This window comes from Pygoscelis adeliae, unplaced genomic scaffold (genome assembly GCF_000699105.1).
Source record: "Pygoscelis adeliae isolate BGI_AS28 unplaced genomic scaffold, ASM69910v1 Scaffold154, whole genome shotgun sequence".
NCBI classification, from domain to species: Eukaryota; Metazoa; Chordata; class Aves; order Sphenisciformes; family Spheniscidae; genus Pygoscelis; species Pygoscelis adeliae.
The window spans coordinates 5,848,766-5,863,843 of NW_008825113.1; the positions used below are offsets into that span (position 1 = coordinate 5,848,766).

The window sequence follows — 15,078 nt, forward strand, 5'->3', positions numbered from 1 at the left end:
TATTTGTAAAAACTTTTTTTGTTGTCTTTAACGACAGCGGCCAGGTTGCGTTTTAGCTGGGCTTTTGCCTTCCTCATTTCCTCTCTGCATGACCTAACGAGATCCCTGTACTCTTCTTGAGTCGCCAAGGGTGTACTTTTTACTGTAAGGGTGATTGAATACTGGAGCAGGTTGCCCAGAGAGGTTGTGGAGTCTCCATCTTTGGAGGTAGTCAAAACCCAACTGGACATGGCCCTGAGCAACCTGACCTAGCTGACCTTGCTTTGAGCAGAGAGGGTGGGTTAAACAATCTCCAGAGGTCCCTTCCAACCTCAGCTATCTGTGGTTTCTGTGAGCCTCCAAAGATCAGTTTCCCAAAGATCCTGCATGCCTTGGCCTGCTTCACATGCTTTTGGTTATACACAAACATTCTCTCGGATCTAGCTTCCTTTGGTTGTAGATGGGTCTGCTGTGTTCAAATAGTCCTTCCTGCCGATTGACCTGTTTGATTTTAGTGGTGACAAAGTCTCTTGTTTTATGTGTTATTCACTTTTGTTGATGGGCTGCACAAATCTGGCTGATTTTGCTTGAGATGGATGAGGAAGTATTTGTTTATGTCTTGTATTCCGTGCCTGCTGAGGTCAGTACTATCTTAAACTGGAACCACATTGCAAAATCAAAAATCTTTGGCATTGAACCCCTGTTCTGTAGTTGTATTGTTAGCTATGACTTTCTATTATTAGATACCAAATGAAATCTGAGTGCGACTTGTCCTCTGCCTGTCCTGAAGGCTGGGGACTTCGAACAGCTGACGTTCTGACAGGCTGTTCATTTTGCCAGGGGCAATGAGCAGAAGAGTTTCTGTCAAGTTGTGAAATAGCTAGTATGGTTTTCAGTCTTTTCTTCAGCTTGAAATATTGGTGCTTGCACGAAGAAGGCTGTAGCTGGGCAGTTTTTTCTGCCTTGTATCACAAAAATATAAACATTTTTACAGAGATTAAAAATCTCTTTTTAGTAGAGGGATTCTAATATTGTGCACCTTTGTTATGTCTTCTGTTCTTGCTGTCCCTCCCTTTTTAACTCCAATGTTAAATCAACCATTCACTTGAAAGGAGAATCTAGTGAAGACTGCTAATTAGAACAGGCCAGAAGGGTGGAGCAGGTAGGTCAGACAACTACTTGCTTTCCACCTGTGCTCTTATCTGACCCCAGCAGAGCCAAACAAATAAGGTATAAATGCTTGCTTGGTAGCAATCATTCAACTTGGAGCCAGAGCTAAACTGAGATGAATTGAACTTTATAGTACTACAAAGAGCCAAATTCCAGTCCTATCCGAAAAGAGTCGCAGGCCTGCCTACAGTAAGGAAATTGGCCACTAGCTCAGCTGTTTCAGTTTATTTCCTTTTACTTCTTTTGGAAGTGGCATGTAGAACTCCACAACACTGCACAGTTTTTGTGACGGAACTTAAACTAATGGCTCCAAAACGCGGAGTATCATTTCAGGCTCCATACTGCCTATAGGCTAATTGACTAGATAACAGAAATTGTGAAGGGTCACAGATACTGATTGTAGGGCCTCTTACAATCCTGGCATGTTTCACATTGCGCGCTTACTTGAAATGCCTTGAATATTCCAAAGGAAAAGTTCGGTTTTCATCCAGAGGAGCACAGAATGTTAATGTGGATAGCACAGGCATTAGATCAGTTTGACCAGAAAGGAAGCTCATTAAGAGCAGCGTAAGGTTGTTCTAACTTGAGTAGCTCTTAGTAAGCTACAGTCTAGATTACCTTGTTACTTTGGTATTATGGTTCCCATTCTAAATTAATTGGTGGTTTCCTTCATTAGTAGTATAAAGGATTTCAGCACTGGGAAATACAGGTAGCATCCACCTGAAACTTAATTTTAAGGATATCCATATATTGCTAAGGCAAAGAAAGTTTCAGTCCTTTTTTATTATCTAGATGGAGGGATTCCGTTCTTTCTAGTTAACTACTCCAACAGCGTCAGTTGGTGATCTTGAAGCGGCATGGCAAAGGATTGTGGTCAACACAAAAATAGTGTTACTAGGCCTTTTACTTTTGCAGTGTCTTTCCCAAGCCTGACTTTGTCAGACACGTTGTCAAAATAGGGTGTTTGCAGTGAAATGGATGGCAACATTTCTATAAATATTGATGGCTTCTGGATCAGGTTAGAACTTTGGCATTAGGCCTCATCATATTTAGAAGAGCTAGAATTTCTCAGAATAGATTGTAAGAATTTGGAAAGAGGTGGTGAAAAAATGACACTTTCTTGTGGAAGGTTTTTTTTCCTTAAATGAATTTTTAAGGTACTCTGTGAAATGGCCTGGATTAAGCATATTTTTATTTGATTTATTGCCATGTTCCTACTCTTCTTCTATATGTGCATTCATGTAATAGAGTCAGCAATGGTTTGTGTTCAAAACCTGCAGCACTGAAGAACCCACAAAACTGTGTTATGGCTTCCCTGAAGTGTGAAGTTTCAGTTCTAAGATCTGTTGAAAGAAAACTGAGAAGCTTCAGTGCTAGCTCCTAGACAGATTTTATCAGTTGCCCTGAGGTATGTCTTTACTTTTAACGCAAATTCATCTTCCAGTCAGAAGACGTAGTTGTCTTTGGACTGAAACTCTCCCAGGAGTTCCAGTCCATCCCTAATAAATACACAAAGAAAGTGGCTTTTCTGTGGTAGTTACATGTTTGTTCTTCAGGAGCTATTGGCTGCAAACAGAACTTTGAAACTTTTCCCTTCCAATTTCACTGGCTCTGACCACACAGGTTAGACTATTCAGGGAGGTAAAAGAGAGATGTACAAGTTTATGATTTTTTGCAGTTAATATTTAGCTCTTATAGACATGCATGGCACAGCATATTATTGGAGCCAGAATTACCCTCTCTTGGAATGTCTTCTACAGGGATCTTCTGGTTTTCAAAAGTTTTGTTCTCTTTTCTGATTCTTGGTCACTCATGCTGTCCATGTCTCCGTTGATCTCTGAACTTGATGTAAGTGCTGATTAACTGCAAAAAGCGCTGCAGACCTTCCCTTTTCAAATCCTAGTCCCTGTGGGAAGGAAGTGGAAGCTGAAGGTTGTGCTCATGTTTTACTTAGTAGACTGGAAGTGTGCTTTCTTTCCCAGAGCTTTGACTTCCTCCTTATCTTTTTGGATTGTTACTTTGCATCCAGCTTAGTCCTTATATCAAGCATCAGTACCAGAAGAGATGTGTTTGCTGTTAAGAACCAGATCTTGGTGGTCTGTATTGCTAGCCAGAGGTTCCCAAGTGCATGTTCTTCTTTCTGGAAGCATGCTCAGCTGTATCCCCATAACATGGAATATCATCTGTTGGAGCTCCATACCCTTTGCCCCTTACCCTTTGACATCTCTATCTCATTTTCACAGATAAAACAGATCTTGGAATGAACCAATGAACCAACTTCTCTTTGTTTTCCATTAGTATCCTTTTGTGCTTAGGACTTACGTGGACAGGTTCCTCCATGTCTAAGAAGCTCAGCATGAGTGTTTGCAGATAATTTTTAGAGCTTTCACAGATTATGTTGTATCTTGAGACATTCAGTACTTAAAACTTCTTTGTTGCTTACTGTTAACCCAGCCACTGCAGAAACATCATGTTGCCTCATGATGGTTCCTACCTCTTGTATAGCTTCTGTTCAGAGTAAACTCTTCCCATGTATGGGTGGCTTTTTTAATATCCCCATATTCATAGGACCACAGGATAATTCAGGTTGGATTACAAGCTCAAGAGGTCTGTAGTCCAATCTCCTGCACAAAGTAGGGTCAGCTGTGAAGTCAGGGCAGGTTACTTACGGCTTCATCAAGTCTAGAAACAATACAAAACATGGGGCGTTAAATATACTCTCACTTTTGTATTTGAACAGGACACTGCCTTTTTTGAAGACCCCTGAGTTTTTTGTTTCGTTTGGGGTAAGGATTTTTGGTTCAGTACCTTCTTCTCAAAGACTATCCTATTGAATTTTTGGTTGTGTCAGGAAAAGTTGTGGTGGTGGTGAAGCCAGCTGATGTCATTTGAATATTCTTGAGTGAACAAGCCATGCGTTTGCATTTCTGAAAAGTGTTCTTACTATGGTAATGTGCAGAACTGTCTCATAAACCTCTAGTCATACCTTTCCTAGCTATGTCTCATAGCTGGGGACTCAAAATAGGGGAGAGAGTTTATCAAATCTAAACAAATGAAAGCAAAATACCCCCTCTCCCAGAGTTTGTGTTCTCCCCCTGAAGACCTAAATCATCCCAGAAGGGTTTGCTCAGGAAGGTAGATGAGCTGTGAACGTACATTTTTTTTTTTAAATTGTTTTTTTGCAAGTGGGAAGAGTCATTTTGAGTGAGAAGATTACTTGTCAGTATATGGAGATTCTTTCATATATGTTGTCCACATATGTATTTGCTATATGCTTATATTATGTGCCCTGAAGTCTGTAAAAAATTTTGAGTATATGTTTTAGATAAACAAGGTGAGCTGGGGATTACGAGTAAGGTAGTGCATAGTGTGTTCTGTGCCCTCTGCACCACGTGCTTGAGGCACTGAAAAGACAGGACGCAGGCACAATCTAGAGCATTTTTAGGGCTAAAGATGTCTCCGAATTTAATATATGATATATTTATATATGAATATGTTCTGGACAGCAGTTTTAGCAAGAACTGGAAGTTTTTCAAGAATCTTTCTTTCTCTGCTTAATAGTTTACCATTATCTTTATTTACAACAGTTTCAACAATATACACATATCTCATGGTTACTTCTGTTTTTTCTCTTAAAAGATGCTCCAGGTTCATTTCTACAGCTGAAAAGGCTGAATCCAAGTGGGTTATAAAAATTCATTGTTGTGTGGCATATTCTACTCAGTAGCACTAAATAACACAAACATGGTTGTTGTCGGTTTTTAAGGTGTGCCTTTTATATCACGGCTGCTGTGATCTGTCTGGAAACATTTCTTTGTATTACTTTGTTCGACCTGGGTGATTTATCAGGAGTTCTTGATTTTTTTTATTTTTTTTTTTTAGTTTCAAGGAAAAAGTGAACTTCTGCCAACAAATTTAAGTTTGGTCCACCCATGCTGCAAGAGAGCAAGAGCCATATGGCCACAATTAGTGTAGTTGTAAATGAGTAAGTCAGTCGTGGTGACAGGCATGGCATATTTACAAAGTTTTGTTTGCCTTCCTAACCACAGTAGCGCAGCTTCCTGTAAGAGTAGTGTGACTGTGTGTGGCTCTGCAGAAACCTGGATAGTGTTACTAGTTCTTGGTTTATGGTTAATTTTGACTTTAATTCAATTTTCACTTCAAGTATCAACCATAAATTTGAAACTAAATCTAAGCTGAAGAAAGGACTTCTATTTTTTCTCCAAACAAATGCTGATAAATAAATAATATAAATATGGGTAATGGTTTAAGGAAAAAAAACCCTCCTGACTGAGCAAAACTAATCACTAATACAGTCAAATATTATGTGCCCAAAGGCATATTTTTGTTACCTCAGTTTTAGCTGAATGTTTAAGGCATTCACTAATATATGTGCTCTGTGTTGGTCTGCCACACATGAAGAATTTTATAATTTAGGCTTTTTTGTCTCTAAAACTCTTTGGCTATTACAGTATTACAGAACAATCGTTAATAATTCTGAAAGGAGCAGAACATCTTTAAACGTAGATGACCTTTGTTTTGTGTTAAAATCTAGTTATATTTGCATAATTTAACTTGGTTGTATTTAAAGGTACTTAAACACAGTTTAAACAGCAACCACTGCTGAGGGCCGTTTTAGAAGATTGCGGTTTTATATACCTCAGCGCTGAGCCATTGCACTTATTATTTCAAAGGCTTTTGGTGTCATAGGTCATAAAGGTTACCAGATTTTAATTTGGATCAACTGCCTCAAATCTACAGCTCAGGTTTTTCTGCAGCTGTGCTTTTTAAAGATATATGGTTTGGGGTTTTTTTTCTTTCTAGCCCTGAGAAGGGATAAGATTTCCTTTTTTGTTATCACTTCGTTTTTTTCCCTCTTGTTTATTTTAACGTACAATTTTCTACGCTGGGTGAGTGTCATACAACTGGAATACCTTCTACTGAAAAAACAGGGAAAAGATCTGTCACAATGAAAGCTAAAGTCATCATGGTGGAGAGGGGAGCACACGCAGGAGTTTGCCTGCCTTGATCTCCTTCAGGTGCTTTGAACAAAGGCAACTTCAGCTCCCAGTTGGCTTCTTTAGTTAGAAGTAATAAGTAGATTACGTAGTAAGCTATCATTTCTGGTCATTGGATTCAGTGCTCTGGCCAGGTAAATGACCCTTCATATAGGACAAATTTTTCCAAATAATGCTAAATGCGTGTAGATGAGGTGCTTAGGGACATGATTTAGTGGGCATGGTGGTGTTGGGTTCACGGTTGGACTCGATGATCTTAGAGGTCTCTTCCAACCTTAATGATTCTATGATTCTAAAATCAAGCTCTGCAATATGTTTCAAAATTATAATCTATTCAGTTTCATAAAACTGAAGGGTATTTTTCTTGGAGATATAGCATAGCAAGTAAATGTTGGGGATGGCACACTGTATAAAAAAAATAAAGTAATTACTTACTTTGCCAATGTGTTATGTACATATTTGAATGTCCTGGATTTCCTACTGCTTCATGAAAATTTAAACCATCTGGATTTGGTTTTAGTTTCTGATCTTCTGCCATGACCCTTACAATCACCTAAGCTATTTTTATGCAGTATGTAATACCATTAGCTATCCAAGCTTACGAGTGTCTTTCTCGCAGTAAGCATAAGTATTCTTATCATGTACATATCTCCTGTACTTCAGTTTTTGTTTAAACATGGATTTGTTATTGGGTTTAGTGCTTTGTATTTAATGGTTTATATTTCAGAAACAGTCTCCTCAACTGAAAGTTCTCACAAGATTTTACCCCAGAGTTGTTAATCATTGACATACAATGGCAGAGGAACTTCAGAGCTCTAGGACTGAAGAACTATTTAATTACTCTAAGCTTTGTTGAACTATGTGACAAACTTTGGGACCTCTTTATTCTAATTTTATAGAAAAATAAAAACTATTGTGTTTTTGTTATAGGCGAGATGGCAGGCTATTTTCTGTACCTTTCACCCTCCCTAGCAATCTGTGTGACAAATTTTCGCTAAGTCACAGAATGGTCTTCTCAGTGTATCTCAAATTCATCTGTACGCTTTTGGTTTTCTTGGGTCAGGGTGTAATGTGGAACTGAACCTGGTATTTCTGATATGTAGCTCAAGACGACTGTTGCTTACCGAGGCTGTTCCAGCCATGCTTTCCAAATAATATATGTGGATGGGATTACTTTCCTTCACTTTTGGTCTTGTGTGGTGTCTGACCCAGAGTTGTATGATGGGAATAAAAGATCACATGGACATGCAGGCTCATTCTGTGCTCCATGTACACCTTAACTATGCTCTGTCTTCCTAATGTGTCACATGTGACAGAGACAAAGACTATATTGTTGTAGTGTTTTGTTTCCCCTGTGTGGTAGTTTACTTATGCAGTGGAAAGATACAGGTTTTGTATGTAAACGTGTTCCTTTCACATTTCAGGAGCATAGTGATCAGAGCTAGAGAACTCTAGTCAGCACTTAGCAATTAGTAACTCTGCTTTAATTGGATGGTCTTTGTTACTGGAAAGTAGTGTTTGCTTAAATCTCACATTAAATATTTCTTAAATTAACAGTTATTTTGTTTCTAAATATTTTTCCAATTCTCTCCCTAGATGGTAAAAGCAATCCAAGTTCTACGTATCCATCTGCTTGAGCTAGAAAAGGTTAATGAACTCTGCAAGGATTTCTGTAGTCGTTACATTGCCTGCCTGAAGACAAAAATGAACAGTGAAACTCTATTAAGTGGAGAGCCTGGAAGTCCTTATTCACCTGTGCAATCTCAGGTATGTTTCAAATACAGTTAAGTGTATTTTTGCTTAGATTTTCTTGGGAAGTTATAACTACACTTCTATTGCTATTAGTTTGCAAACAGTTTCTGCAGTTTCTTTCACTTTCTCAAAATCGGTTATTAAGAGTTGAAAGAGCTGTATTTTTTTTGTGCATACCTGTGTGCCACTGCCTGATGGACAAATTTGTTGAAATGTACCAGAACATAGAGTCACTTTTTTTGTCTGTCTTCCTTTTATGATTTTCCCGCAGTTCAGCAAATGGAGATATTCAGAATAGCCTGCATTTGCTATTTTGTTGGAAGGAGGCTAGGAAACAGTAACAAAGGAGAGGAAAAAAAATTCCTTGTTAAGAAGGTCTCCTTAGTCTAGACTGCTTCATTAAAATATTGAGATGGCTGATACTTTTTATACACAATCTGCATTCTGGAACAAATAGACAATGTCTGAGGGATTGTAGTTGCAATATTTGAGATGTATGGCATTGCATTTCACCTGGGGTGACTGTGGGTTCTGTTCATAACTACATTTCTATACATGTAAATCTCGGTTTGTATATTGTTGACATTACCTAAATGCAACAACCAATTGCATTTTTTGTAGTAAATTGACAACAGTTAATTAACTACAGTTAGTACATTATGGTCGATGCTTCTGCTGTTAGGTGCTGGAAAGTGAGCCCTGCCATCCGAGTACCTACTAGATATCTAGTCTTAGGGAATGGTCCTTCTCTGACTTACTAATGTGTCTGATGCTATGTATTCTGAAAAGCCTTAATGACTTTTAAACTTCACTGTCTCAACTCCTTACTTAGGTTTTAGTGTCTGGAAGTGTGGAAAGGAGAGTCCAAAATCGGAAAAAAAACAACTTTTAAAAGACATTTTTTGTATGTCTGTTACAGTCTTCTGTAGAGACAGAATTCAGAGGGACTGAATTTTGCATTTGGGAACAATAGAGATTATTCATACATATGAAGGAATGTGTAAGAGTTTGCATGGTCAGGGTTGAGTAAGAACTATCCTGAGCAGAATAAAACATATTGGGCATCTTGAATACTTAATACATTATTTTGAAATTGAAGGAATTAAGGTAATAACTAAACTTGTAACGCTTTGATGCTTGTAATAAGAGCATCAAGGGTCCATTTCATCCATCCCTTTTCCCTTGTGCCTTTGGAAACAGTTTCTCTTAGTATTATGTACCTAGAATCATTTCTCTCCTAAAATTTCTCAGGATAGTTTTATGTCTTTTCTAACAGTTGCTTTCATGAGGGTTTTCAAAGGTAATGGTTGGTGATAATGAGAAAAGTAATGTAGGTAATGATGAACCTCTAATGAAGTCTCTTTCTCTTTGAAGTTAATCCTGTGATTAAACTCCAAATGTATTTTTAGAGCCAAAATTACACAAGCATGCTTTATCTCCTTAAAAAAAAAAAAAAGAAACTTTTAAAAAAAATGCAAGCAACTAATTGTTTTATTTTTCTAGCAAATTCCAAGTGCCATTGCAGGCACACTCAGTCCCCAAGGGATTATGGTGCCAGCATCAGCATTGCAGCAGGGAAATGTAACTATGGCAACAGTAGCAGGTATGACGCAGTAAAGAAAAACTCACACCTTGCTATTCATTTTGGTTTCTTTTATAGTTGTTACAAAAAATACACAAATACTTTTAAAACTGTGTTTTAACTCTTAATACCTGAAAAGTTGTTATAATACAGTAAAGCGCCTTACTGGTTTCTGAACGTTCATTTAATTTATATGTGTAACAAGTATGCATATGTGAGTGGAGGTTACGTATATATAATATTAAGAGATCTTTCTGTGCAACACTACTTTTGTTAAAAGACATTTCAGAGACTGGGGTGTTTTACTCTTTCTTCCCCCCCTCCCCCCCTTCAAGAAAAGTATTCTGTTTGACAAAAACATGCATTACCTAAAATATTGCACTTGCTAGCTGTCTCATGCTCTGTGGAGTTTGGAACCACACCTACAAGTCTGTGAAATCATTGATGTCCAAGTTGTTCTACTATTGTATGGAGATGACATTTGAACTGGAATGTTTTATCTTGCTTCTAGGCAAGGTTAAAAAACAAACAAATGGAAGAAAACCCTTGAGTAGAAATGCAACAAAGCAATGCAGTCTGCTCCTACAGCATGTACTTGCAGAGAGGTTATCCTGAGACACAGTATGTGCTTTGTGGCTTTGGTCCCCACGACCCCCTATGCATTCACCAAGATTCTGTCACCTTAGTTGACCTGAACATCTAGGTATCACCCAGCTGACTGCCCTAACCAGTTGACACACATAGGTGTGGTTTTGGTGTTGTGACCCTTGTTGGCTGAAGAGTTAGCTCAGTTAAAACAAACTGATGAACTATTTTATAGCCTGATAGTCATGGTGTTTTCCTTTGAAAATAGATTTAAAGTGGCTAAAATACAGGGAAACATAATCAAATTTTTGCGGATGGAAAAAAGTTTAGTGTAGCAAAGAGCACATCTTACATGCTTACTAGAAAAGAATAGTTGATATATTATCAAAACTGTTGTATTGTCTGCAGTGCTGATGTGTTTGTGTGTTTAAAGAGAATAATATTTGAAGGGCTTTTACTTACCTATAATCTTTGTTGCTGTTTCATTTTAAGGGGGGACAGTGTATCAGCCAGTCACTGTGGTCACTCCACAAGGTCAAGTGGTGACACAAGCACTGTCACCTGGGACTATTCGTATCCAGAACTCTCAGGTTTGTTTCATGGGCTTCACAGAATAGAATTTTGGGTTCAAATAAATCTCACCGGTTTTAAGAGTTTTGGTTTAATTTGACACATTGTCAGAATGAACTCTGTGTACACACACATAGTAACTCATGTAAAATTAATGCAAGCACTGCTATAGGAGTTACAAGTTGTATAACATGACATAAGGTCCCAGAGGGACCTCCCTTGCCATGACAGGTCATCATAGTTCCTACCTGTTAAGTATCTTTTTTTACTGATGAAAGAAAAGTATAGGTACATGGATTTAAAAATAAAATAAAAAAAAAAAACCACCAAACCAAAAGATCCTCTGAATTAAATAGACACTTTTTTAATGATTAAAACTCTTCTAGTTGTTGAATTAGGTTTATGGCTGGGTAGATTTACTATATTGCATTATGGTGCCACACTGCTGTTGTCAGAAATTTGACTTTTTATCATGATGGCAACCACTAGTTCTGTGAAACTGTATGTATTTCAGAATTTATGTATGTTGAGAAGCATTTTGCCATAAAACCTTCAAAATACTCAGTTGAGACTATGGGAGATCCTCATATTGGGCTCATTATATCATACCCTAAAAGATAAGGGCCAGCAGTCTTTTTTGGAGAGGCTCTTAAGAGTTGGATCTGGAGAGCTCAGAGAAACAACTAAGGAAAAGGAAACATGAGAACTAGACCATCTTCAGTTATGGAGAACCTTGCTAGCTTTCTCTTGGAGCAGGAAGTGGTAAATCAAATCTTCCAGGAATCTGGAATCAATTAAAAATGTGAATGAGGAGCTACCATCTCCACAGCATAGGATCTGTTGGTAATCACTGACTCACTGTCTTCTCTTCTTCCTTCTTCTGACCTTCCAATCTAAAAAGTATGCTTAGAGTATTCTTATCTTCTTTTTATTGGCAGTAGCATGTATGTAGTTGCCCATATTCTTCCCTAGAATGCATGCAGTTCTGTTCTCAGATACCTTTCAGAAAGAAATGAGTAAAATTAGTCTCCTAGACTGAAATGTTTTTGAAGAAAAATGCTTTTTATACCTCTGATGGAAAAAAAAATAAAATAAACAAAAAAAGGACTTGACCTTCTATATATATCTGTGGCTACTCTTGATGTTAGTAGGAATCTCTAAACCCACCTATACATAGGTTTGGACCTGTATTCCTTGTCACCCATAGGAAATCCTTCTTCAAATTCTTCTCTTTTCAGTGTTTCAGAATGCTGTGGAGGTAAGGGAAAAATATTGGGGGAGAGCTATTGAAAGTTCATTATAAAGCCTCCATATACAAGCAGATTATTTAGAATGTAAAACATTATTTTGGAAATGAAAGTATGCTCCAAATATATATTTGTTGTAATTTGATAGCTTAAACCTCGTTTAAAACTTGTTTCGTACAGGACATAGACATAAATACTGGCTTAAAGAAATTGCTCCGTATTGTCTGAAAAACGTGATTTAGAATGATTTCAGTTATAATTGTCTGAAATATAATCTCATACGCAATTTATATGCTGTTTCTTCTTACCTCTGAGTAAGCATTTAAGAACATTCCCTAGCATTCAGATAACTGATGTGCAAATTATTTGATCTATCCATAGGAAATGAAAAAGAAAGCAAAAGTGAGAAATAAATATGAACCTTTAGGAAAATAGTAAGAGTGTTATAAAGTGAATTAAGAGTTCTGCCATATATATATATATATATCTTCTTGCTCTTTGAGAATTTAGATGCATTTATATAGCATGACCATTAGCATCTTTGTTTGCAACTCTAGCATAATAATTAATTTTACTTCAGGTCCTTCCTTTAAGTCTTGAATCAGTACTATTTTACAGCTTCCATAGTTGTTTATGTTTGCACACAGTGAGTATATTCAGCATTGTGTTTTTCATTGTGTTTTTCAGTTGCTCTTCACATGTGCAAGTGACTACGTAGGGTGACAAGGCAATCGGATCCCTAGGGTGGCGTAGATTAGTACAGAGGATCATTAACCTGACATGTACTACATAGGTGGATTTTATTCTAAATTATAGTAAATTGGCATTTGGCTGTTGTCACAGGATCACACGCACAGCCTAATAACAGCTGCAATTCTTGAAACAGAAGTTACGTGAAATGTGAAAACTATAGAAATCTGATACAGCATTTTCCCTGAATAAAGACATTTTGGAATGCTATTGTAGGAGAGCTGCTATTGTAAGTCTTCCCTAGCAAATAAAGTAGCTTTTTATAATCGGCATGCCTCAAGCCTAATTTCTTTTCATTCCTTCTATAAATGAGTTATTCATACATTGATACAAAATACTGCTATTACTATGTTAACTGCCTATTTCTTCTAAAATTATATGTGCAGCTTCAGTTGCAATTAAACCAAGATCTAGGCATCTTGCATCAAGATGATGGCTCATCAAAAAATAAAAGAGGAGTTCTTCCCAAGCACGCTACAAATGTGATGAGATCATGGCTTTTTCAGCACATAGGGGTAAGGACTAAACATGATCAGGAGTCACGGGTTTTTGTGTAACTCTTATGTGGTCTGTTATGATTTTGCTTCATAAAGAAGGTGAATTTATTCTGTTGTCATTTGTGTAATCTCAGTTCAGTTTTCCCTGAAGTCATTTGGAGTAGTTCCACAGTCAAATGTCGGTTGATTTTATTATTTTAATAAGTATGTTACATTTTTACCTCATGATCTCAATAAACATTGTTAAAAGGGATCTTTCTTCATTTCATTGTGTTGAGAACTTAATGCTCTCTACACCCTGGTTCATGGCACAAGGAAAAGTAATTCCATCTGTGTTTTGTGGGGTGTTTTTGTAGAGGAGAATTTCAAATTTTCTGGCTTTATCTGCTTTCCAACAGTCCTTCTAATGTGTACCAAATGTATTAACTATCTACTTGTGCTTTCAACAGAATGTCTTTCCTTTGCATAAATACTTAGCCTGAAAGGATAAATGGGTCTCAAGTTATATCACAATGTTTAGTTGATATTTTGTCTTTTACAACTATTTTACAACAGACAAACGATACAGGGAAACTGCATGTACGCTTCTTATGTTACGTACGCTCTTCATCCGTTTAGTTCAGAGTAGCTTTATTTAACTAGAAAATGCTTGTCAGTACTCTCATATGACATTGCCTTTAGACAGCATAACTAATCAGATCGTATCACATGCTGTGTTGCCCAGGCATCACGCTGTTTAATAAAGACTGTCAGCCATGAGAAGCTTTTTCTTCTGAATTACACATCAGCAGTTAAATGGTATCATACACACTTTCAAGGATAAAATCAGTTTTGTGTAGTAAAGCATTCTTTGTTAAATGATTTTTATCTATAAAAGTTTGAGGTTTCTGAAGTTTGTTTTTTAACAAGTCAGATGGTCTTAATCTAGCAGTTTTAATCGGTTGTAATAAAGGAGTCCTTATTTTTGATGAGGAGATGAAACAAGCTTATGCCTTTCTTTGTTTGCTTTTTTTTGTCCTGTTTAGCATCCATATCCAACAGAGGATGAGAAGAAACAGATTGCAGCACAAACAAATCTGACACTACTCCAGGTTAACAATTGGTAAGAGCAAAAACTCTTACGTAATGTCTGTCATTGTCTCCACTTGCTTGCAACATAGAGAAATCGTTAAGAGTATAACTTGGACATCTGGAGTTGAACTTACTGTTCTACATATGTTACAAAATATGTATAAAAATACAAGAATTATGCACTGATACTCAAGCATATTATTTTTATAGTAAGGTATAATAATACTTATGCCATTTTAAATTATATAAGGACTCCAGAAAACTTTGCAACATTAAGGAATTACATTCTGTTCTATTGCTGAAAGAGATGGCAGTACTCTCATGTCTCTTCTGCAAGTAAAGAAAGTGAAGTTTAAAGGTGTTTAGTGACTTGAAGCTCTGAAAAGTGTTCTTTGGTAATCATGGGTGCAAATGTTTAAGAAGTTACTGTCAACAGATACTCATTCTGCTCTTGTATCAAAGGATGCTATCCTCTGAGCAGTGATGTCCGAATGGAGAGTGTCAGTACCTTCAGTCCTCTAGTTCACGGTTCAACATGTTTTAGCATGTCTTATCTTCACTAGAGGTTTAAGGTAATACACCTGCCCCTGCAGAAGGAGGAGCAAGGGTGCTGACATGCATCCTATTCTGCTTGTGGTATTGGTTCCTAAAATTATTGCAGCTAAGTCCAACAGGGATCTTCCTCAGATTTCAAAGGTGACGCTGGCTGCATGGCTGCAGAGGGGTCCAGTGGGGAAATACTCAAGACAGTGGCAGTACACTGGTTCCAAAAGTGGAACAGTGTAACTATGCCTGTGTGACACGGTAGTAACGGAGCTCTGTGGTACTGGGATCCAACTAATGTCTCTGCAAAGCAT

The 15,078-nt window shown here is 37.3% G+C and overlaps 1 protein-coding gene across 4 annotated transcripts in view; it reads left to right on the forward strand.

Moving 5' to 3' along the window:
* Positions 1-15,078, forward strand: part of PKNOX1 (PBX/knotted 1 homeobox 1) — a 45,869-nt gene that overhangs the window by 23,134 nt on the left and 7,657 nt on the right. For all 4 annotated transcript variants that reach the window (XM_009327995.1, XM_009327996.1, XM_009327998.1 and 1 more), the window contains 5 exons: positions 7,764-7,934; positions 9,423-9,522; positions 10,579-10,676; positions 13,040-13,168; positions 14,176-14,252. In XM_009327995.1, the coding sequence (XP_009326270.1) occupies positions 7,764-7,934; positions 9,423-9,522; positions 10,579-10,676; positions 13,040-13,168; positions 14,176-14,252 (575 nt within the window). The remainder of the gene's footprint in view (positions 1-7,763; positions 7,935-9,422; positions 9,523-10,578; positions 10,677-13,039; positions 13,169-14,175; positions 14,253-15,078) is intronic.